Source organism: Mustela nivalis, assembly GCF_964662115.1.
Source record: "Mustela nivalis genome assembly, chromosome: 11".
Taxonomy (NCBI): domain Eukaryota; kingdom Metazoa; phylum Chordata; class Mammalia; order Carnivora; family Mustelidae; genus Mustela; species Mustela nivalis.
The window spans coordinates 81,141,449-81,165,757 of NC_139030.1; the positions used below are offsets into that span (position 1 = coordinate 81,141,449).

The 24,309-nt window shown below is 43.5% G+C and overlaps 1 protein-coding gene across 2 annotated transcripts in view; it reads left to right on the plus strand.

The window, feature by feature from the left end:
• The first annotated feature begins 5,312 nt into the window (after positions 1-5,312).
• The window catches only part of FAM124B (family with sequence similarity 124 member B), a 62,005-nt gene continuing 43,008 nt past the window's right edge, over positions 5,313-24,309 (plus strand). The window contains exons 1-2 of one of the 2 annotated variants that reach the window (XR_014300649.1): positions 5,313-6,476; positions 20,736-22,729. Coding sequence is in view for 1 of the 2 variants with exons in the window: in XM_082691142.1 (XP_082547268.1) it covers positions 5,745-6,476; positions 20,736-21,383 (1,380 nt within the window). In the remaining variant the exon portion in view is untranslated. Of the gene's footprint in view, positions 6,477-20,735; positions 23,553-24,309 lie in introns of those variants that run through there. The other variant, XM_082691142.1, reaches the window with a different exon arrangement.

A 24,309-nucleotide genomic window follows, 5' to 3' on the forward strand; every position in this document is an offset into this window, starting at 1 on the left:
AGCTACAAGGCACAACAGCTTGGAGAAGGGGCTTGCCATGGCCTCTTCCTAGGGGGAAGCCCAGAGGGGGTGGGAGTGCCTAGGCCTTTACTGTTTGCCTGCCAGTGTGTGTGTGTGCATATGTTTGTGTGCATGTGTGTGCGTGCATGTTCATCTGCGTGTGCACATGCTTGTGAGTGTGCATATGTGAGTGCGCGTGTCAGTGCATTTGCGTATGCATACCCATCTTGTGTGTGCGCATGTGTGTGTGTGTGTGTGTGTGCAGGTGTGTGTGTTGTGTGTATGTTGGGAGAAGAGCCAGGACGGTGAAAGCCAAGTACAGGACTGGCACTGAGGCAGGAATGCCTATGATGGGGGAAACAGGTGATAACCAGTAATGCCTTCCTCCCATCTTCCTCTCCCTTTGTTTTGTGCCATGGTGTGTCCTGAACTTGAACGGCCCTTATCTGAAGAGACACAGGTAATGAATGCTGCTGTGCGTGGCTCATCTTAGGAGTGATGGGGAAGCATATCTCAAAAACTAGAAACCTGGGCTCCATCCCTAACCACCTGGAGAGTCACTTCTGCTCCCTGGGATTCTCACTCCTTCAGAGATGCCCAATTCCTTCTTCGCTCCAGATCTATTCAGTGCCTCCTCCTCTGCGGGAGCAGGGTTGTAGGCTGCCTCAGGGGTTAAAGGATGAGCAGAGCTTGGCCCTTGGCCCTTCACGAGCTGTGGTCTCCATTTACTGCCTCGGGCTCTGCAATGCTGGCTTCTGGTTAGCAGCTGAGTATCAGACAAGGAGTCGGGTTGTTTGCGGAATGAGAGAAACAGAGGTTTGAATGGCTCTGAAGCCTGCTTGGTGCTTCTTCAGAATTTGCTTAAGTCCAGGAGGGAGAGTGATTATGAAACTCGGAGTTACGGTGTCTGTCTAGCTGGTGCCACTTCCTGAAATCCTGTAACCTAAGACACCCACACAAGGTTAAGATAACACACTTGCTCTCCACTTCTCCCTGGATGCCATTGACATGCCACTCGTTCCTGACACTGGGCACCCCGGAGTCCCATCTTCTCACCTTTCCTCTCCTCGTCATATGTTTTCCACTGGGCCATCACCTGCCTTCCCATGTGACCCAAAGACCAATGGTCCCCAACCCATCTTCTCTGGTTTGCTGCCCTGCAGGCTGTCTGGCCACTCACATCGCCACTCCAACGCCCCGCAGTCATGGACACCCACCTTGTCCCATCTGCACTCCTCCTCCTCACCCCTGACTGCTCTCTTTCTGCAGGGTCCCTTATCTGGGGATGAGTAGCCTCACCTCGGTATCCTGGGAGGCCTCCTGGACCTGTCCCTGCAGCTTTCTGCCCATAGCCAACCAAGAAGGTGTTCGTTGACTTTGACTTTCCATCTATTGCTCATGTCTATGTTTTTGCTCAATCGAACCAACTTTTCCATGGGTTCTGTTCCCATCAGAAAAAAACCAAGGGGTGACCTGCGAGGTCTGGCTCTCTTTTAGCATCTCACCACCTTCCTCCTTCTCTGTCCCCATCCTCCAGCCATCTTGAACTGCTTGCTGTTTGGCCAGTGGGTCACGGTCCTACACTCTTCTCCGGGTATGGCCCGTCCCCATCAGCTCCTGGAACCCCTTGTCCTCCCCCTCCCCCAGCCGATTCTCCTCAGCTGCCTGGCTCCTTCCTTCCAGGAACATCTCTTCCTCTCCCTGGAGGCTCGTGACATTAGTTTAGGTGCTTCCTCCAAAGTGGAACCGAGTGATTCTTCTCTGCTCCTGGCACAGAAGGAGCAGAGAAGATAACAACATGTAAGATAAGAAAGCACATTTTCTAAGTTAAAGAGAGATGAAATTTTCTCATAGTTTTCTCGCAGTGGCAGTGGGGTGTCAGAGTTTTAACGTATCCCGATATATTTATGCGGCTTACAGCAAGTACTGATCCCAGTGGCTGAGCACAGGCTCCAACAAGTCCTCCGAACTTGCTGATTTCTTACTTTTGCTTCTACTACCTGTCTCCAGCTCCTCCACTCTGCCAGGTGAAGTGGACCATCTGGCTGCCATCCAGGGGATGGTGACTGACAGATACTCAGGCATCTTTGCCAAGTTTAAGAAAAGTAAAGTAGATGGCCGAGTGTCAGCTGTCCAGGTAGGGGAAGTCAAACCTGGTGACTTCCCCTCGTTTAATATTCATCTGTGCCTTCACCAGAACCAGTTTGCAAGAAGAGCACAGTGGAATCGAGCTGAGCTGAGAGTCTGGCCATTACGGTGGGTGGCAGGCAGTGAGAAGGAGGGAACAGCTACTCTGAGGGTCAGTATTTCAGGTTGTTCCCAGAAAAATAATTGCAAAGGCAGCCAGTCAGAAAGGAGACTCCTGGTACCCTCTCCCACCTCCAGCCCTGTGTTTCTTGGCACTTTGGCTGTCTTCAGATTAATGAAATCTTTCTAGTCTTGACAGAAATGACAACCTGAAGAGGAAAAAAGTATGTTTTTACACTGGATAAAAGATTAAAACAACACGAAGAAGCAAACCCGTTCCTATATATGGCCTTCAATACTTGCCTTGTGCAAAATGTTGTGAGTTAATATCTTTGTCTCAGGGGTATGTCTTTTTCTCCTTGAATCTTTAGAGTTATTTCCAGAATTGCAAAAGATATTTCAAAAACCATGTCTGAAGTCTAAAGTGCCCAAGTACAGTCAGCTCTGTGAGTGGAAGGACAGAGGAAAGGGGAGGGTGTCCTACTGAGAGGTGAGAAAGTTATTGCCTGCAAATGGCTGCTGTGTAACATGAATTAAGAGGCTTTTTGTTGTTGTTGTTTTGTTTTGTTTTGTTTTTTTTAAGGATTGAGAGCTATAATGCCTTTAAAAAAAAACTAATGATTTTTGGAAAGTGGAAGCTAAATGAATTTAATGACTGTGGAAATTAAAAAACAATTAATTTGTTATCAACTATTGAAAGGTCCCCCAATAAAGGGTCCGTGATTAAAGGAGCAAGACTGATACAAAACGAAGGTCAAGCAAAGTTTTATTTCACGCAAAGCATCCAGAATCAAACCTACTGGCCAGGGCCGCACCTCTTACAGAGAGCGCAACCCCCCTCTGCCCTACAGACTAGCTTTTAAGTGCAAAGGTCATGTGGTTGGGCCTGGCCATGCACAGGTGGTCAATGAAATTGTAATACACAGAGAAAGCTGCACAGTCATCCTAGGTCGCACACGGGTGGCCAATTGAATTACAGCTATCCAAATAGCAAATGATTTTCAAACAGATACTACTATTTTGATATTTTTGATATTTGAACCAGCCTAGCACCTTGGTCAGAATTGGCGCCCAAAGGGTGGGGCCTATAGTCCTTGGTAGCTAGGGAGTCAGTATGCGCCCCCACTGATTGGATACCTCCACCTGGCCTGACCCACCCGTGTATTTGGGCTTTGTTACCTGGGACTGGTTTCCCGGACTTGCTTTTAAGTAAATCCCTGAGGGGAAGCAGGGTCAGTTAAAGTTTTACTGCATAAACAACAAAATCACTGTTTAACCCAAGATGGAATCCCTCTGGCTAAAGAGGCCCTTACACTATGTTTATATATTTTTTCAGTGCAAAAACTATAGGACTTATGAACCTTGAATCATTGGAAGTGTAGGCTTGATTTAAAAAAGGAATCTGAATAGAAATGATTCCTTTTCATAGATAATAATATTTAACTTCAAATATGATTATTAAACTATTAAAGGAATCTGCCTGCATAAAGTGAAAGTCAAGGTAAGTGAGATTTAAAATCATGAAAGTGCTTTCTAAATTATAAAAGATTGTCACAACACGTTCCATTTATAAGCATTCATAAGTAACTTATTTTAAGAACTCTATTTAGGAAAATGTGCTTGACCACACCTTCTAGGGAGCACAGCTATCCAAATAGCAAATGATTTTCAAACAGATACTACACATTGTAAGGACCTATTTAGCCAGAGGCTTCCATCCAGGTTAAACAATAACCTTGTTGTTTAACCCTTAAACTGTCCCTGCTCCCCTTCCCCCAGGGGACTTACTTAAAAACAAGTCCCAGAAACCAGCCCCAGGTAACAAAGCCCAGATGCAAGGATGGGTCAGGTCAGGTGGAGACATCCGATCAGTGGGGGGCTGTATACTGTCTCCCTAGCTACCAAGGAGTATGGGCCCCGCCCTTTGGGAGCCTTTTGGGCGCCAATTCTAACCAAGGTGATAGGCTAGGTCAAATGTCTACTATAGGGTAAATTGTAATTCAATTGGTCACAGCATCACTGTGCAGCTTTCTCTGTGTGTTACCATTTCATTGGCCACCTGTGCATGGCCAGGCCCAGCCACATGGCCTTTGCCCTTAAAAACTAGTCTGTGAAACAGAGAAAGGTCGCCCTCTCTTGTAAGAGGTGCGACCCTGAACTCTCGGTCTGATTCTTGATGCTTGGCTCAGAATAAAGTTTTGCTTGACCTTTGCTTTACATCAGTCTCGCTCTTTTAATCACAGATCCATTATTGGGGGACATATCAACATTAGGGTGGGTGTTCTGTTTAGAGCTTGAGCATTTTAACCGAAGATAATTCATTTTAAGATTCATGACCTCAATAAGAATTTGCTTTGATGTCCTTTCCCCATCCTTAGGAAGAAAATCCAGGCCAGAACTTCCAGGTCCTTGAGAGGCACCTCATCTTTACTTCTCTGGGGCACCTCTCAGTTCCTGAGTGTAAATTTTCCCTCAGCCACTTTTTAGCTGTGAGACCAATTAGGCGCGTAACTTAGATTTTCTATTACTTAGCCCTGGGTCGTTGATCAGTCATCTGGGGGAAAAATAGTCTTTTCTTCATAGGTTTGCTGCAGGATTAAATCCATTTATGTAAAGTTTTAGAACCTTTTATGACTGGTGCCTAGTAGATCCTCAATAGACCTGAGCAATAATATCATCCATACTGGGAAGCTTGAGCTCTTCTTGAAGCATCAGCATGAATAACGGGAGTTTTGTTTTTTTTGTTCTGGTGTTTTGTTTTGTTTTGTTTTTGGCAACATCTCTTTTAATTTTTTGCAACATTTCAGTATATATACTCAGACTTTGCATCAGAGCAAATCATCTTCAGTGAACACTCAGTATTATTTAGATACAGTATCTTCTCTTCAAAGGTCTAGCATCAGTTGTCCCATAACAAAATAAAAAGACAAAGGACAGTGGAAATCCTGGCAAGGGGTCAAGTTTCGAGAATTGTTTGAAAGTAGTCATTGTATTCAGGTGGCCTGGCAGCCTGCTGTAAACATGGAGAGATGTAAGGAGGAAATCAGAACCCATTGTGGGTCCACAAAATGGATGTCTTTTCAACTAAACAGATTGCTATCAGCCTAACAGAGCCGACTCATATTCCTTTTTGCCTGGTATTTCCTTTACGGAGTGTCCGTAAGAACCACCCACTTGGGTGTTTCTCAGGATTACAGGTTTTTAGGTCAAACGGAAACCGGGGGAGTGCCTGGACAAGCCTAAAACACAGTTACATTATGCGTGAGCTGGATGGCATTGACCCCAAGGCTGTTGTGCCCCAGTTTGTGTGGATGGTCTGGCTGTGCGGCCACCGGCAACCAGGAGCCCAGGTTAGGAGCTTTGTTCTGAATTGGCTGCAGGTTTCCTGGGCGGCTGAAGGCTCCGCTGGAGAACTGCCCGCTTCTTCCTTCGCTGCAGAAGCTTGACGGGTGGGCCCTCCACGCCTGCTTCCTTTGTCCTCCCTGGGGCAGTCTGGAATGGACGGGACACCGGAGCCTTTGGCCATGACCGTCCACCTCCTCGCCGACTCTGGACATGGCTCGCTTCTGCAGCAAACTCTGGATCAGCTCCTGGACTGCATATGCCCAGACGTGCGTCCCTTTCTGGTGTCCGAGAGGGTCAGTCCAGTAAAATACTACGACAAGTGCCACTCCAAGCGCTCACGGTTCCCGGGGATGTCTGTGTTGCTCTTCCTGCCCGAGAGCGTGGGAGAGGAGCGGCTCTTCCGGGTTCTTGACTCCCTCCAGCACTGGCCGTGGCAGTGCTACTCTGCCCCGAATGCTCAGGGGAGGCCGTGTCCCTACCCTCTTTCCAACCAGGAGTTCTACAGTCTGGACAGCCAGATGCCGGTCTGGGGTGTGAGACAGGTGCACCACGGCGCCGAGATCCTGAGGGTGACGCTCTACTGCAGTTCTGATAACTATGACGATGCCATCAGACTTTATGAGCTGATCCTGCAGAAGGAAGCTACCGTGCAGAAGAGCGACTCCTGTGTCTTCGTGCTCTATGCCACCGAGAGCTTTGCTCTGCAGCTCTCCCTGATGCAGCTGCCCCTTGGAATGTCAGTGGACCCCAGAGAGTCCTCAGTGCTGCAGTTCAAGGTTCAAGAGATCGGCCAGTTAGTGCCTCTTCTCCCCCATCCGTGCGTCCCCATCAGCCGCACCAGGTGGCAGACACAGGACTATGACGGCAACAAGATCCTGCTTCAGGTATTCTGTTTTGCCTCTGATCTTGTTGGTACACATGGAACTGAGTGATTTTCCATCTGAGACAGGCCTTCGTGGTGATTTAAGGCCATGGTTCTTGACCTTGCTTGCACATCAGAATCCCTGGGGAGCTTGCAAAAATTCCCATGCCACACTTGCATCCCAGGCCAATTAGATCGGCATCTCTGGGGGCACCTTGGAAGGCTCAAATATGTAGTGTCGGGGTTGAGAGTCGCTGATCTAATAAAATCCCCTCATCTGACAGATAATGGAGTTTATGCTCCGGGAGCTTGTAGCTTAGTGACCCCCGTTTCTCAGATTGTCCTTTAAAACTGTATGCAAAGACTTCGCCCATGCCTTGGGTTTGGGGAGAGTGTAAGCTCTTCCCATCTGACCTAAAGAAGCTGAAGTTGTAATTATGGTTGACAGTATTACGTTTGCAGTCCTGCTGACTTAATTTTTTTTTTTTTCCTGTTGACTTAATATTTAAGCAGCTTGGATGACTGTCCGTTTTTCCCCAAATTAAGTTAGATGGTTAGAACTCCTTTAGAAAGAAAAGCTGGATATGAAAACCTTCTTCTGTAAGCACCCCATTTAAGCCAGGCACAATCATATGATCACTACTGTAATGTACCATTTCTTGTGAAGTGTTCCTCAGCCATTGAGCCTTGTACCCAGTAGCTGCCTGGCTTAACCTCGAGGTAATATTAACATCTTCCTAACGTGTGGGTTGTTTCCCACACAAAGTGATGTAATGCTTTAAGTGCTTAAGATAGTGCCCAGAATGCAATTTTAGCTATTATTATCTGTTATAACCTAAACTAAGTGTTATTACATTGATAACTTTAATTCTTATGACAACCTAGGAAGTCACCATTTTTCCCATTTTGCAGATGAGAAAACTGAGTTAATTGCCTAAGACACAAGACACAGGTAGGGAAGTGTCTACTCAGCTCCCAAATGCACGCAGTTACCCATTATTGTCCAGTCCTCGGTGGGTGTGCGTGGGTGTGTAAGTGAGTGCAGGCAGGGGGATGTGTGTAATACTCACAGCAAAATATTCTGTGGCTTCTGTCCTTGAGAAATGATCAAAAATGCCTTTAAGGCCTATTGGGTAAAGTAATAATATGAGGGAAGATGAATAGTCGTTCCTTTGATTAATCTTATTGTCATCTGCTTTGACTTATTAATAACATGAATCATATTGATTCTATATTAAAAGAAATATAAATTATTTACCTTCTTCTTCATGTAAGGGGGACCGGAACAGTTTCTGTGCCTTTTACTTAACTCAGCAATTTCTGAGGCATCTCAAGTTTCTCCTTCATCCTTCAACCTTGGTTAGTCTACAGCATTTAAAATCAACCTCACTGTCAAACCAACATTTCATATGTGTGTGCAGCAGGGGGCACATTTTTAACTGTTCTTGTTTTTAAGATCAACCCAACCAACTTGGATCAGATGCTCTTCTCTAAACCGATTACTGTATCCAAGGGAATGGGATCGTGTGGGTTGGTTAGTTCTGAGGCAGAGGCTAAGCCCTCCACACCTGGATTATCTGTGGAGTCAGACCCTCCTGGGACTCCCGGGGGAGGGGAAAGACCCCCCCAGTGAAGATAAGTAGGGGAACAAATGTGGGGTGGCCCAGAAGACCGATGTTGACCAAAAAAAAAAAAAAAAGAAAGAAAGAAAATTATACCTATATTCAAGGGAAAGCCATAACTACCAATTAACCTCTCCACAAATAACCTTCCCTCAGGGCTGGAATGGACACGCGTGTGGGCGTGCTAGACATGACGAGGGCCCACAATGGGCAACGATTCCTGAGGAGCGATACCTGGGCCTGCTGAGGCTGGACAGCCCAGAAGGAAGTAGCCAGATGGAGAAGGGAGAAAGGGAGAAAGGAGTTCTAAAGAGGAGAGAGAGTGGGTGACCACGTGTGGTGTGGCATTTCCTTAGCAGGGCATGTTCACATAGAACCTGCCTGAGGTTCTATGTGGCTGGGGCTGAGAAGGGGGGTGAGGGGAAGAAGGAGAGCAGGAGGGCGAAGACCACATCCTCAGGAATATGGTCAGCCACTGGAAAGTCAGCCCCCTGAGGGCAGGCAGCTCTTTGCCCACTTTCTTATTCCCCGGTACCTAGAATAGAGTCTGGCACACGGGAGGCAAATACACTCTCGTGTGAATGAGCCAGAGTCTTGCTAAGAGCTTTTCTTTTATCCTTACTGCAATCAGTACTCATGGATGGGGCCAGTGAGTGGTACTGACATGTATAATTTGTTATGAGGATGAAAAAAAAAGAATGTAAATGGAGGTGCTCTGTAAAGTAGAAGCTGCAGGAGATCGCGCAAAAGCAATGCGATTATTGCCTGTGTGTGTGAGAAACCACCAGCTGTCTCATCAGATGCCCACAGTGAACAATTCCTTTCCCACATGACCTCCTGTCAGCGCAGATGGTGTGATGCTTCTCAGAGTCTTGAATGTCTATTTGTGGTGAAAATGATAGTAGGGTACATAGTAGGTGCTCAGTAAATGAATGAGTGTATCAATAAATGATCAAATGTCCATGTTTCTTCATTTACCAAGTACTCTTCCTGAGTGTTCTCCATTTGTCTTAGTTCTTAATGGCTGCAAAAGCACGGTGGATCAATTCTTCCCTTCCCCTTTCTAGCAGTCCTACTTTGTCCCTGCATTTTTCCCATGGTTGCCCTGTGGGAGATGAGACGGCTATCCTTCTGTGACCCTTTTGTTAGGGTTTCAGTGTGATGTCAAGCTGCCTTCTGTGTTAGGTGTTCTGTGTGATGTTGGGCTGATGGGAGGCCCAACTCTCCCACAAGTGCCTGGAACACCAAGTGGCCGATGGTCAATGCCCTGTCCTCGCCCTGAGTGTAGGGACAGAAAGGGATAATTTGACCAAGTTTGGAAAAGTTGTGTGGAAGATGTATGACCTGGAGGGTGACTGAAGCAGTTGTAGAAGTAGTGTAGAGCTGGAGAGTTCATATGGACTTAGGAGAACGATTTTTGGCCCATTGAATATGGGTGCAGGAGGATCTACAACAGGCATTAAAGAGTCATTTATTAATGTTTTTAGAGAAAGGCAGACATGATAGTCTATAGTACACACTTCAGGATGCTAACCCTAGTACCATCATATAAGGTAGATTGGATGGGTATTAGACTGACCAATCCAGAGGTGACTTCAGTCATCCAGTCAGGGGCCAGCAAAGTTTTGAGTAAGGGGACCCACAATGGAAGTATGAGGTTAAATATGAACTGTAGTTCAGGAGTAGACTTAGCAGATTTGGAAATGAAATTAGATCTAGGGGTCAGAAAGAGGGATGCGATGACAAGTCTGGACCCATTGGGTTTGAGATGTTTGCAGATCATATGGATGACGAAATTCCCAAGTTAGGTGGCCTCTGAGAGCTGGAGCTTGGACTAGTGACATAGGTTGGGGATGATGGCTGAAGTCCTGGGAAGAAGTGCTGTTATCAAGGAAGAGAGCTTAGAATGAGAAGCAATGAAGATAGAGCCTATAAAATGTCCACACTCCAGGAGTGGGGAAAGAGAAGAAGAATGAGTGAAGGAATGTGAGAAGGAATATCCAGAAAGAAGGTGAAGGTCACAATGTCAAAGAAGCCAGTGTGTCACTTGGTAGCATGCCATAGTCCCTGAGATGGGATTTCTCAGGTGCACTAGGACACGACCCTAAGGCTCTTTCATCCTGCTCTCCTCACCAGGCCATTGGTCTCTGGTGGTGTTGCCAGTATCTCCTGGGAGATCTGCATGGGCTGTACGGCCAGCTCGCCTTCACTGGTAACTGTGGCCACCACCACCCTGCACTTAAGGGCATGTCCTTGTGGACATCTCCACAATGCTACTGAAACCAGGCTGTAGTTTTCAACAAGATCTTTCTGAAAATTTGAGCACAAAATGAGGAAAACAACAAAACATTCTGTACAAGGAAGGTAACTTATAGGATCTTGGGTGTCACCATTCAGAGGTCCTTGACCAGGATGTGACCTTGAGGTCCTTTCCCAGGTCTCTTCCTTGGGCTCTCCACATCCATCACTAGGAGGTGCTTCAGGCCAAGCACACAACAGAAGGGAGTTTCCCGCTTAGCCCCTTGAGGGCTTACCTTTCAGGTCTTTCTTGACAAGGGTTGACTACTTTCCAGGATAAATGAAATGGGAAAGTTCATACACATCTCTGCCTCCTGTCCCACTGTGGTGGTGTCTTGTTCATAGACCTGGACAAGGGGGCTCAGTTGCACCAGTACATGAACCCAACATCAGTACAACCTGGATACTGAGTCTCAACAACAGACACTGGTCATAAGCCATCCTTTCTGGCAGCTCTTCCCAGTTTATTCTGATGCATGAGCTGGAAGTCATGCCTGCAGATCCTTCCTCCAGCCCTTGGGCTAACCTCTTAATCCTCTAGAATTAGTACTTGAGTTAGAATCCACAGAGCTCGCCAAGAACTAGCTTTCGATTTCATTGATTTTATCTACTGATTTCCTGTTTTCAATTTTACTGATTTCTGCTCTAATTTTGATTATATTTTCTTCTGCTTACTTTGGATTTTTAAAAAGATTTTATTTATTTATTTATTTGAGAGAGGGGGGAAAGAGAGAGTGCAAGGGGGAGCAGGAGCAGAGAAAGAGGGACAAGTAGACCCTTAGCTGAGTGAGAAGCCTGACATGAGGCTCTATCCCACAACATTGAGATCATGACCAGAGCTGAAATCAAGTCAGACACTTAACCAAGGTGAGCCACTCAGGTGTCCCACTCTTGTCTTTTTTTTTCTGGTGTCTTTTAGGATTTTTTTAAAAATCTTTGACTTTTGTAATTTGGAAAATGATGTGTCTAGGTGTAGCTTTTGTGGAATTTTTGTGCTTGGTGTTCTCTGAGCTTCCTGGATTTGTGTTTGGTTTCCAACATTAAATTGGGGGAACATTTTCAGTTATTGTTATTTCAAATATTTCTTCTGTTCCTTTCTCTCTTTCTTGCCTTCTGGTCTGCCTACTATGTGTCTGCTATACTCTTGGAAGCTGTCTCACAGTCCTTGAATACTCTGTTCTGTTTTTTTTTTGTCTTTGCTTTCTTTGATTTTTAGTTTTGAAAGTTTTTTCTGAGGTACCTCAAGCTCAGGATTCTTTCCTCAGCCATGTCCAGTCTACTGATTAGTCCATCAAAGGCATTCCTGATTTCTAGTACAGTTTTTTTTTTTTAATTTCTAGTGTTTCTGTTCTTTCTTAGTGTTTTTTTTTTTAATTTTTTATTTTTTATAAACATATATTTTTATCCCCAGGGGTACAGGGCTGTGAATCACCAGGTTTACACACTTCACAGCACTCACCAAAGCACATACCCTCCCCAATGTCCATAATCCCACCCCCTTCTTCCAAATCCCCTCCCCCCAGCAACCCTCAGTTTGTTTTGTGGGATTAAGAGTCACTAATGGTTTGTCTCCCTCCCAATCCCATCTTGTTTCATTGATTCTTCTCCTACCCACTTAAGCCCCCATGTTGCATCACCACTTCCTCATATCAGGGAGATCATATGATAGTTGTCTTTCTCTGCTTGACTTATTTCGCTAAGCATGATACGCTCTAGTTCCATCCATGTTGTCGCAAATGGCAATGTTTATAGCAGCAATGTCCACAATAGCCAAACTATGGAAAGAACCTAGATGTCCATCAACAGATGAATGGATCAAGAAGATGTGGTATATATACACAATGGAATACTATGCAGCTTTCTTAGTGTTTTTATCTCTGTTAATATTGCCCATCTGTTCTTGCATGATGTTTACTTTATCCATTAGCGCTCTTAGTACATTAATCATAGTGTTTCAAATTCCTGGCATGATAATTCCAACAACTTTGCCATGTCTGGTTCTGATACTTACTCTGTCTCTTCAAATTGTGGGTTTTTTCTTTTCACCTTTTAGTATGCCTTGTGTTTTTTGTTTTGTTTTGTTTTTGTTTTTGTTTTTGTTTTTGCTAGCTAGACATGATGTAGCAGGTGAAAGGAAGTGCTGAAAATAGGCTTTTTGTAATGTGGTGGTGAGGAGTTGGGGGAGGGGGAGCATTCTATGATTAGATTGCACACAGTCTTTTAGTGAGTCTATGCCTTACACTGTAAATTCACAAGTATTTAAAATTTTTTTTCTCCCTCCTTTGGCAGGAGAGGGCTAGAATGGCTAGCTAGATTTGGCTAGAATGAGCTAGAATTGAGTACTTCCTTTCCCCCAGGTTAGTCAGGCTCAGGTTAGCTTCTGGTTAACTAGTTTTCTCTGAGAGCAGGCTTTTTGAGAACACAGTTTTCTGGCATGTTTTCAAGTGGTGCTTTTTCTCCTTGCCTTCTATTTTTCTCCAATATTTATCGTGAGCATCTGATCAAGCTCCTGGAGGGAAATCTCACAAGCTCGTGAGGCCCCTCCGTGACTGGGTCCCCCTGGAGTTTTTAACCTTCACAGTTGTCCAAACCAAGCCTTCCACAATTCCTCAGTCAGAGTTGAAGTTTTCCTCACCTGGCATTGGCTCCTGTTGTGGCTTCCACTTATGAGTCTCCACTCTGAGAAGCCGTGATTCCCTGTATTTGTCTGTCGTCTCTCTAGTCTTGGGGGCTGCTGTTGGCTCTGCGTCCTTCCCTCTCATACAGATGTTGGAACAGTTTTTGCTTTTCCAAAAAGAGCAATGCTTGCTCTCACCAGCAGCAGTAAATGTTGACTGCTCCTGCCTCAAAAGTCTCTCCTCTGTGGGCTTCCATAAACCAGCTCTTTAAGCAGTTTTCTTCTGTCTGGCTGTCCCTTCGTTGTTTCTTCCCAAGGACTCACCTCTTTCTTCCTGTCCCTGAATCAGGTTTGCTCACCCTTGGTGGTACTGACATCTTGGACTAGATGACTCTTTGTCCTGGAGAACTGTCCTGTGCATTGCTGATGTTAGCAGCCTCATTGGCTGTGCCACTAGATGCCAGTAGCAGTGACCCCTGAACTCCAGCTGTGACAACCAAAATGTCTCCAGACCTTGTCCAATGCCTCTAGGAGGTGGAGTTTCCCCCAGTTGAAAACTGTTTTCCTCCACTAAAAGTTTCCTTAAGATTAAGACATACAGACCATCCTGTGGATTTAGCATCAATTTTGTTCTCCTTACACCTGTGTTTGCATGTCTAGCTCTTGAGTTTAGCTTATTTATTTATTTACTTATTTAGCTTATTTCCACTTCCCTGTAAGACAATTTGAACATAATGTCTCATCCTCATCTTACATTCAGTCCAAGCAAAACCAAAGTCACCATCTCCCCCATCTTCTCCAGCTCTGGTAACTCTTTTCCCATTTGCTCTGGTTTTGAAACGCTGTCACTATTAAAGCCTCTGTCACTATTAAAGCACTTTCCAGAAGTGCCACATTCGGTCACACCCAACTGTTGTAGTTTTTCTCTGGAGTCATTCCTCTTCTCCCTTCCTTTTTTAAGCCCTCATAGCTGTAAATGTACATTATCACTGTGACATTCTAACTCTTCCTTCTAGTTCCAGGCATCCCATTTTATCCAGCACATCACAGATGAATATGTTTTCTAATTTTTATTTTTTTTAATAGATTTTATTTATTTATTTGACAGAGATCACAAGTAGGCAGAAAAGCAGGCAGAGACAGAGGGTTGGGGAGAAGAAAGCTCCCTGCTGAGCAGAGAGCCTGATGCGGGGCTCAATCCTAGGACCCTGAAATCCTGACCTGAGCCGAAGGCAGAGGCTTTAACTCACTGAGCCACCCAGGTGCTCCACATGAATATATTTTTAAAGGACTGCTACATTTATAGCTATCCCAACTTTCTTTCCAGAACTCTAGGCTCACTCCTATACCCAGAACCTACACCCAGGTATTTTCTTTATGGTAATAAAATACACATAATATAAAATCTGTCAATTGAACCATTTTTAAGTGTTGGGTTCAGTGCCATCGAGTACATTTACAGTGTTGTGCAACCATCACCATATTCTGTTTCCAGAACTTCTTCATCACTCCACCTAGAAACTCTGTACCTATGACACCATAACCCACTATTATCTCCTCCCCTCAGTACCTAGTAACATATGTTCTTCCTTCTGTTCCCATAAATTTGCTTACCCTGGGTACCTTCCATATGTGGAATCATATAATATTTGCCCTTTCGTCTGGCTTAATTCACTCAGTTTAATGTTTTCAAGGTTCATCCATGCAGCATATATCAGAATTTCATTCCTGTTTAGGTTGAGAATGGTACGTTTTATGGCTATCTGCATCTATGTAATGCCCAGGCTGTTCCTTGTCCAGAGATGTCTTTCTTTTCCTCTTTACTTATCCCTCCTTCAAGGCTCTGCTCAAATGGCAATTTCTCTCTGAAATCTGCCATGAGGCTTAAGTACGCAATTCACTTCCATTTGGTGTATATTTTCCATGGAAATTTTTGTGACACACAACTGATTACATATTTTCTTATTCTTGCACCATGTAATTTTGGAGTTTATGACTCCCTACCTCTTTTCAGTATTTTGTAATAAATGTCTATTTCCAGTAGACGAGGAGGTAGACAGCTGTTTCTGAAGCATGGGTTGATTGACTGCTTGTTTTCAGGAAATAAGTCTTGTCTCTTCAGAAAAGGTGTATATTCCAGAAGCTAGTTTGGTGTAAGCAAGCATGTGGTTCTTTTCATTTTATCAAGAGACATTTAGCTAAGTTTGTCCTTATGTTCTTCATTAGCTATTGAAAAATGAAAGAACATAGCTTCTCATGAAGAAAGTGATTCATTTTCTTCTGTAGCTTTTCTTGAGGGTCCTTTCTCATTTCTCAGTCTCTCAGCTGGATGCACTTGGAATCTATTCCACCCTTCCTGTTCCTTTCTTTGTTTCTTTTCCGTTCTCCATCCCCACCCTTACTGACACTGACACAGACAGACAGACACACACACACACACACACACACACACACTCCCATCCCTGCTCTTCTTTTCACTCAATATTTGGGTTTATGCTGCCCTGAAAGAACACTTGGACTTGGAAGGTTTTCACTCTTACAGAAAGAGGTTAACATCAGTGGCTTTGGTTAATCAGTTAAAGTAAGTACCTTTAATTTAAAGATCAGTTAATTGGAAGAAACTGGCTCCAACTTTTAGGGAAGCAAGTTTGGCATTGTTTTGGGGTTTCTTATTATCTGTATACTTTGGTTCCATTTAATTTTTTTTTTCTCAGTGTAGAAAAAATTCTGTTTATCTATTTCTTGCAATCACTTCTAGTAAGAGACAATATTATTTTCCCTTCATGATGTGAATCTGTTCTTAAACAGCTTCATCATTTTTCAATGATGTATGTTCTCTTGTTTCTCAAGTGTTTGGAGTCAAATGAGTGACAAATGATCTTTCTATTCATCAAGATAACTGCTAGCGTTCCCTGAAACTTGGAAAAAGCTAACTCTCAATTTGTAACATTTTACAAATATTTCTTGGAAAGATGAGCTCTAAAAGATCAGAATACCTACAAATTTGTTTCACTTTATTTTTTGGCAAGAGGAGCTTTCTTCTCTCTCAAGGGATTTCTCTCAATCACTCAACATTATGTTTCTCCTAGAAATTCTTCACTCTAATTGCAGATATTTGCATTTCTACATTAATAATGTTGCACTCACTTTCGTTATGTGATCTAAGGATCTTAGACCTCTCTTGAAGAAAGAAAAGTTGACATTGCCTTTCCTTAAAATGTTTGCAGAAATTGCCAATCACATGATGAAAGCCTTTTTGAATTTTCTTGATAAGGCTTTATAACTACTTAATGCCAAATAATTAGGGGTCCAATACATTGATTCTACATTTCCATACATTTCTACGTGTAAAAATTTATATTTTTTTAGGTGCTAAACTTATATATCCAAAAGACATCTAGTGGTTACTTACCACATGCTAAGCACCATGCTAGGTTCGTAGATACACAATAAAGAAGGTGAATACAAACCTTCTTCCAGATGGCAAGTTTAGAGGAAGACACAGATAAGTAAGTGTGCAGGTGCATAAGTGTTGTATCTACTATGGTATGGTAATACAGGCTGCTAGAAGAGCTAGTTACAATAGTAATTACTATGATAATTACCAACTCATATTTAGCACTACTATGTCCCAGGCACTGTCATCATTTAATCATTGCACAATTCTATGATGCTGGTACTTATGATTATCTCTTTTTATAGATAAAGAACTGAGACATAAGAGTGGGAAACTTGTCTAAAGTGCAACAACTAGTAAGTGGCAGAACCAATATTTAGGGGACTTACCCCATATTCAGTGCTATCAAGAATGCTTCCAAGAGTAAATGATTTAGAAGCTGGAGTTGGTCATGGGTTTTTAGGAAAAAGAGTTAGAGAAGACATATCCTAGACAAAGCAAATAGTATACACAAACACTGGCACTGGAAAAGCGCAAACAATATCCAAGAAGTTCAATTTTGGCAAGTAGAGGCTGAAAGGGAGGAAATGGTAAATGACCAGGCTGGAGGAAGAAGGGGCAAACTGTGAGAGCTGCGATAAGGCATAGTAGAGGACTTTGAGTTTTATCTCAAGAAGAGTAGAGAGCCACTGGAAGCAGGAGGGTGGCATGATGAAAACTGTTTTTGAAGCCCCCCTTGTAGTGGAGTGGAGAAGGATTAGACAGAGGTAAGAGTATCCATGGAGGCCGTATCATCATATGACCATTGCGATAATTCAGACAAGAGATGGTGAGAGCCTGACCTAGGGTTAATGGCATTGTACATGGAGAGACAGGAAAATCTGAAAGATCTCTGGGAGGCAGGGTCCATGGGAATGGATAACATGGGGATGAAGAAGGGAAAATGATGCTCTTGCTTGACTAACATGAGCCTAAATTGTTCAAAGAAAAGGAAAAGACTAAACAGAACAGAATTAGCATGAATAGGAAAATGGGTTCAATTTTGGACATGTTGAGTTTGAGTAGCTGGTTCCTGGAAGATCAGTGGATAGGGAAGTATGAGGCTTAAAACAGAGATCTGAACTGTAGTTATACTTTTGGAACACTTCATCATTTTGATAGTAACTGAAGGCATAGATGTCCCTGAGATTGCCCTAGAAGGGTATATAAAGGAAGAAGAGAACCCACATCAGCACTGAAGAAACACAACGTATAATGAACTGACAAGACAAGAGGCCCCTGCAATGGAAACTGAGAAGTGGTGGATGGAAAGGAAGGAGAAAATACAGAAGAGTGTGTTGACATAGAAGCTTAAGAAGACTTCAAATGTAAAGGAGAAAGATCAACCTTGAAATTTCAACCAGAGCCAGGGTAACAATGAGTGACAAGGAAGCTGATGGCAGATGATCTTGGCAAGAGCAATTTCAGTGGCTTTGTAGGAGGGAAAGTCTGTGCTGTGGGTAGGGGAACTAAGGGAGAGTGGTGTTTAGGATAAATGAGTGTGGACAAATTTTATAGTGAGGCTTGGCTGTGAAGGAGAGTAGAAAGAGAGCTGGAGGGGAGAGAAGGGAAGGAATGCATTATTCAAGATAGACTTGAGCAGGCTTAATTGCTGTTGCAAAGGAGTAGGCAGAGTACCAGGAAGAGAGAAAGACTGGAGAAACAAGATAACAACATAGGAAAAAATGAATCATTGATAAGTTGGGGTAGCCAGGAAGGCAGGAGGTGATGGAATTCACAGTGCAGACAGACTGGTCCCTTTCTTTGTGGAGAGGATGGTGACGTGGTAGGTGTGTTGGGTGGCAGGCAACTGAGAGTTGCTAGCTGGTGATGGCTTTTGTTTTCTCTGTAATCTAGATGGTGAGACCTTCAGCTGGGGGGCTGGGCAGAGGTTGTGTCACTGAAGGTTTGAGGACAGTTCAGAATGTTTGAAATAGCTGCCTGTGGCAAAAAGACAGGTGGCTAAGGCAACAGGACTGGGGAGAGACTGGGCAAAGTTGGAAACCACACCATTATGGTGATGTCACTCTGAGCAGTAATGTGCATTTCTTTGACAGCTTGAAGTTCAAGGTACAAGTTCAGGGAATGTGGGCATGCAGATGGACATGGAGCTGGGAGGTCTTGATAGAGGCTTTGACAGAAAAGGAGTGGTAGAGGGGAGTTGGATGTATTGGTGAGGAAACCGTTGAAGTGATGGTCTTTGGACTCCAGCTGACGTGGAAGGAGGTATTGATGCTGAAGAGCTGATGTAACAGGAGAACTGAATGTTGGAGCAGGAACATTTATTTAACTTGGGTCTTTTATAGGTGGAAGGCACCTGGGAGCTCAGAATAGTTTTCCATTTTTAAATGGTCATGGGAACAATGTCATGACGCATGAAATTTGCACAAGATTGGCTGCCTTGGTGGCTCATTCAGTCAAGTGTCTACCTTTGGCTCAGGTCATGATCCTGGGGCTCTGGGATCGAACCCCACATCGGGCCCCATGCTCAGCGGGGAGCCTGCTTCTCCCTCTCTGCTGCTCCCCCTGCTTGTGTTTTCTCTCCCCCTCTGTCATATAAATAAATAAAAATCTTTTAAAAAAATTGCACAAGATTGAAACTCAGCCACACCCACTTACTGCATTGTCTTTGACTGCTCTGTGGCAGAGCCTGATCATGAAAGGAAAGACCATAGGTCCATGGGGTCTCAGATACTGATTGTATGGTCCTTTACAGAAAATATTTGCCAACTTCGATGCCAAAGGAATTGATGGAAGCAGCTTTCTTGCTTTTTGAGTTTGGTGACAGTCACTCCACCATTTCTATCAGAGATAAAATTGAGGGGAGGCCATGTGCATGGATCACGTATATAAACACATCCCATAATATACTCCTTTCTAGACTGGCTTTCTTATTGTTCTGATTTTTTCCTTCTTGCCTGGTGAGGTAAATATATGCCATTCTTTTAATCTTCTTTTAATTAATTAAAAAAATTTTAGAGCGGTGTTATGTTCACAGCAAAATGGAGCAGAAAGTAGAAAGAGTCCCATGTGCTCCCCTCCCCCTCACAGGCACACCCTCCCCCACTGTCCATATCCCACCAGAGCACTGCCTTTGCTACAACTGATGAAAGTGCATAGATACATCATTTTCACCATAGTTAGGTTCACTCTTGGTGTTGTACATTTTAATGGTTTTGACAAGTGTGTAATGACATGTATCCCCCATTGTAGTATCATACAGAGTAGCTTCACTGCCCTAAAAATCCTCTGTGCTCTGCCTGTTCATCTCTCGAACCCCTGGTAACCACTAACATCTTTATGGTCTCCGTAGTTTTGCCTTTTCCAGATGTCATATAGTTGGATCCTACTGTAGGTAGACTTTTCAAATGGGCTTCTTTCACTTAGTAAATGCATTGAAGGTTCTTTTGTACATTCTTTTTGATATTTGGGCCAGGAGGGATGGACCCTGGATACCAATTTCTAAGGGCTACCGACAAGATAGAGAAAATAGAAATATTCTTGGTGAGAAATATTCTTGGTGAGAGTGTTGTGTAAGGAGTAGGGTATGAGGCTCCCAGGAGTCCAAGGATGGAAGGCAGGCCAGTGAACTCTACTGTGCAGAGGTAGAGAGCAGTTAACTTGAGGGTGGCAGTTCTGCTGAGTAGGGTCTATAAGTGTGAAACCAGTGTAGAACTGCTAGGGACGAAGACACCGCAGGTCCCATAAAGGCAGTCCCCTTCCTTTCTTGAATGTTTTTCCACATGCTACTACATATAGCCTGTACCATAAATAAATGGTGCTCCTAGATTTAAAGAATATTGACTTCAAAAGTGTCTAATTATTAGATTGCCTGGAATGCCCACATGTCTTGTAATAGCTCAATATGTATCATCAACATGATATGAAAGGACTTCGGAAGATTGAATTCTTATTCCACTATTTATCTTTTGGTGGCTCTGGATTTGTGTTCTTATTTTTCCATAGTTGGTAATACATCATTTGCAACCCAGGTGAGACCACCAAATAACATCAGTGAACATCTTGGCATCATTTGAACAACATGATCTATAAGAACTGTGCTGCTGCATTTGATTCTCAGCATCTTCACCTTATTGGATGTTCACTTAGGGAGTCTGAGAGAGAGAGAAGTTTGGAGCTTGTGCTGATATAGCTCGTGATTCGGTTGTACTTACTACTTCACTTCAACTGGCTTTATTGAAAGTCTGCTGTGGGCACCGGATGGCAGAGGATGAACGGGACATGGTCTGTTCTCGGCACTTAGTTAATGGAAAACATCTGCTGAATTTGTTTTCCCCTGTCCCTTAGGTCCAGTTGAATCCCGGACTTGCTGTGAGGAGTGGCGAACTTTCCTTTCTGAATAGCACCTCCGGAGCTGACACACTTCTCCAGGGCTCCCGGCTGATCCCTGTCTCCACAAGGAGGACCCTGGAGCCAAGAAGCCGAAGGAGCCGGGCCAGGAGGCTCAAGGTGGCTTCCCCGGAGTGCCCGGAGTCTGCTGAGAGCCCCGTGTCAGACAGTGTGAGTGGCACCTTGTGGAAAAGCCCTGGCTGCTCGTCTCAGGACAGGAGCTCCGCCATGGGCGTCCAGATGCGTCTGCCTTCTCCTCACCTCCAACCTGGGGCCAGAGAAAAAGTCCTCAGCCTGCAAAACAGCTTTGGGAAGCTGGAGGCAGAAACGAATGTTGACACGGGTTGCACCGTGGTCAATTCTGATCCCCGACAATCTTTTCGGAGCGGATTTTCAAGGGATCTGCAGACCAGCCAGGCACCATTGTGCTTGCCAGACTCCTCCTTAGGGATGACTGCCTCCAAGAACAATAGAAACTTTAAGGCAAGGACCCTTTCTTTGTCAGTTGCTGGCCGAATGGATCTTGGTGCAAGGAAAATAATCTCAAAATGTCCCCTTCACCTGCCAGTCCAGGGTGAAGAAAAAGAAGAAGAATTCTTTATATAGCCTGAAACAAATGTGGTTTTCTAAAACACAAGATCAGATACAGTGTTCTAGAAATGGAGCACTGACCTAGAATCAAACAGTTTCTTGGTCACGTGAGGGGGCCTGAATGCTAGCCACGCTCAGATCTGTATTGCTTTTATTTCAAACGCGCATATTCTAATGGTGCTGTGAAGCATTGTTTATTTGCCTTCATGGTTATGAAGGAACACAGCCAACGCATAGGGAGGAAACCAAAGCCCTTGTCCCTGGAGACACACTAACCCAGCTGGCTGTGTTGAGTGCAGCACCTACCAGGAATAACTGCATCATATGCAAATGAGTTGGGCATGTTATACAATGCTGATGAGTGGATGTAATTTGGTTTTAATTTTACCTGGGTTGCATAGTTCATCCCCTTGGACAACATGGACTACTTATTCTTAAGTGTTTTTTAATTTTTATGTGACCTCCTTTGGAAACAAGACCCTGCACACCACATAGCCTCTGGTGATTTTGCCTTTCAAGTTGTTTGCATCTAGAATGAGTTCACATGCAAGTGTTTTGAAAATTACAAACAATTAATTTTTTTTTCCTGTTTAATGAGCAGAAATACTAGAAGTCAAAAGATCAGGTAAAAAATGAAAAGGAGGCTCTAGGATTTTTCTGCTGCTCCATTTCTCATTTGTTTCTGCACTACTTCAAAGGGCCCGTCGTTCCTGTTTCCAGCCAGAGAGGAACATGGCTTGATTGGGTGACTCCAGATCTCTACTCGACTTGACAGGACGATTGGACTGGACGGGTTGTTGGAGCAGGACTTGTGTTCTTCTGGCCATGTTCAAATTCCTAAATGTCTTTGCAACATGCATTCATCCATTTACACGTTCATTCATTCAGCAAATACTTATTGAGCACCTACCTTTGAATGAAGACATTGATGTATGGTCCACATACCATCTGTGGCCATCAAACCAAAAAGGTATTTATGGTCTTACCAGCAATTCCATTCTTTCAACACTTGAGACTATGTTGAAGTTTTACCTTGATTCCTCTGGGACCGTTTTCCACAAGTGATTTTCACACTTGCTGCTCAAGGTTGTAGTAAACAGGTAGAGACTGGGCATATTATGAATTGTAATTATAACCATGATGGACAAGTTTTCATTGCTCATGTGTGTATTTTGCTTTTGGGTCTATACATACATTTAAAAAATATCTGAGGTCTCTGTGTTGTGGTTAATTTATAAGGCCTTTTGACCCCTTGAACTTTATTCTCTAGGACAGATGTTACATAAGATTATAAATGCTGATTTAGCTGGATCTCCTGGTGACCCTGACACATAGTATACCCACTTGGGGTTCAAGGGTGAGTCTTAGGTCAGGGACACCTTCCGAGTTTGAGTGCCCTGCTGAGCTTGAAGAGCTGAAAAGAAGGAGACTTGCAAATTGACAAGGATGAGACTTCTATGTTGATTTTATTTTTCTGGGGTCACGACATCAGTATATTCCCATTCTCATTTTCTTTCTTCCTGCCCCCCAGACTAGAGTTAGATTTTAGGAGGTTGAATGAAGTCCTTAATTTTGGTCTGATTTTCTAGAATAAGAGTTAAAAAAAATTGGAAGTCTTATTTAAATGGAACTATTGAGTTGCCTTGAAAAGCACAGCAGGGGGCAGTTCTGAAATTTCTTTACCACTTTTTTTGAGGTAACCTGAATTCTTTAACATAATACATGGGTGAGACTATAAGTACATGGAAATTATGAAGGATGCTGGGAAATGTGAAGGGGTGCCTTACAAAATTGACTTGTAAAATAATACACTCTTGAAATGGCACCAACTCTACTCCTCAACCCAGGAATCCAATTTAAAACATGGTGGGATGGACATTCTAGTGTGTCAGGGTGCCAGAGGCTTCGCTTTGGGCCTCAACTTTTAAATTTGCTACTTATGGAATCATGAGTTGTCAGTGTTCTTGACCGTCTGTTGCTTCTCCTGTTGTAACAAAAGGTTGTTAAGAGAATCAAGATGGCGCCCGTGAAAGCATTTGGATATTGTTAAGCCCTATAAATAGGTAAGATAGTATTATTATTAAAAATAGTCCTTCAGGCCAACAGGAGGTTTTTTTTGTTGTTGTTTATTTTTTGGAAACAACTTTTAGTAAAATCAATGATTCAATTAAAAACAAATAAAAAGCTCAGCTCTGTAAGCATTTTTATATGTGTGCCACTTACTTATGTTCACATATCTAGAAGGGAAAATATGGATGGAAAGAATCAAATACATCCTAGAGTTCAAAAGAGATTGTATATAACAGGAATAAGCTATGAACAGTTTAATCTGATTTATCAAATTAGCCAGACTCTATAATTACTTATGCTGTATGTTTTAAAATATAAAACGGATCACTTTTTAAATCAGAGGGACTTTCAATATTCATATTACTTTATATTTCTCTATAGGTACACTAAAAATCAGTTGCATTGCAGTTGTTTGGCTATTTTAAACTTTATTAATAAGGTTAAATTAATAATATCATACTTCTTTGCAAGTGATATTTGGACATTGCTGAACATTAACAGAAATGATAGTGTTTGGAAACTTTTGAATGTGTCCATTAGGAAAAGTAGAGCAGGGGACTTGGGGATCGGGAGGCGGGGACAGGCCAGTGGGGAAGGGGGAGGGGGAAGGCCTTGATTTACAAAGGGAGGTTGGGCAGGAGCCTCAGCTGCTCCCCCAACCCACCCTCTGCTCTGATGGAGATTTGTAGAGGCGATCTGGTCCTTCCATGGCCCCAACACTCACCCCTTTTTACCATGGTTCACCCCTTTTTTTTCCTTCCAGAGAGAGTCGGGGAAAGGGAAAAGGAAGCCAAAGAGAAAAGAATGAAGCTCATTTTCTGTTCATTAGAAACTCCTCAATGTCATTTCCATGTTATAAAACCTATTCAGA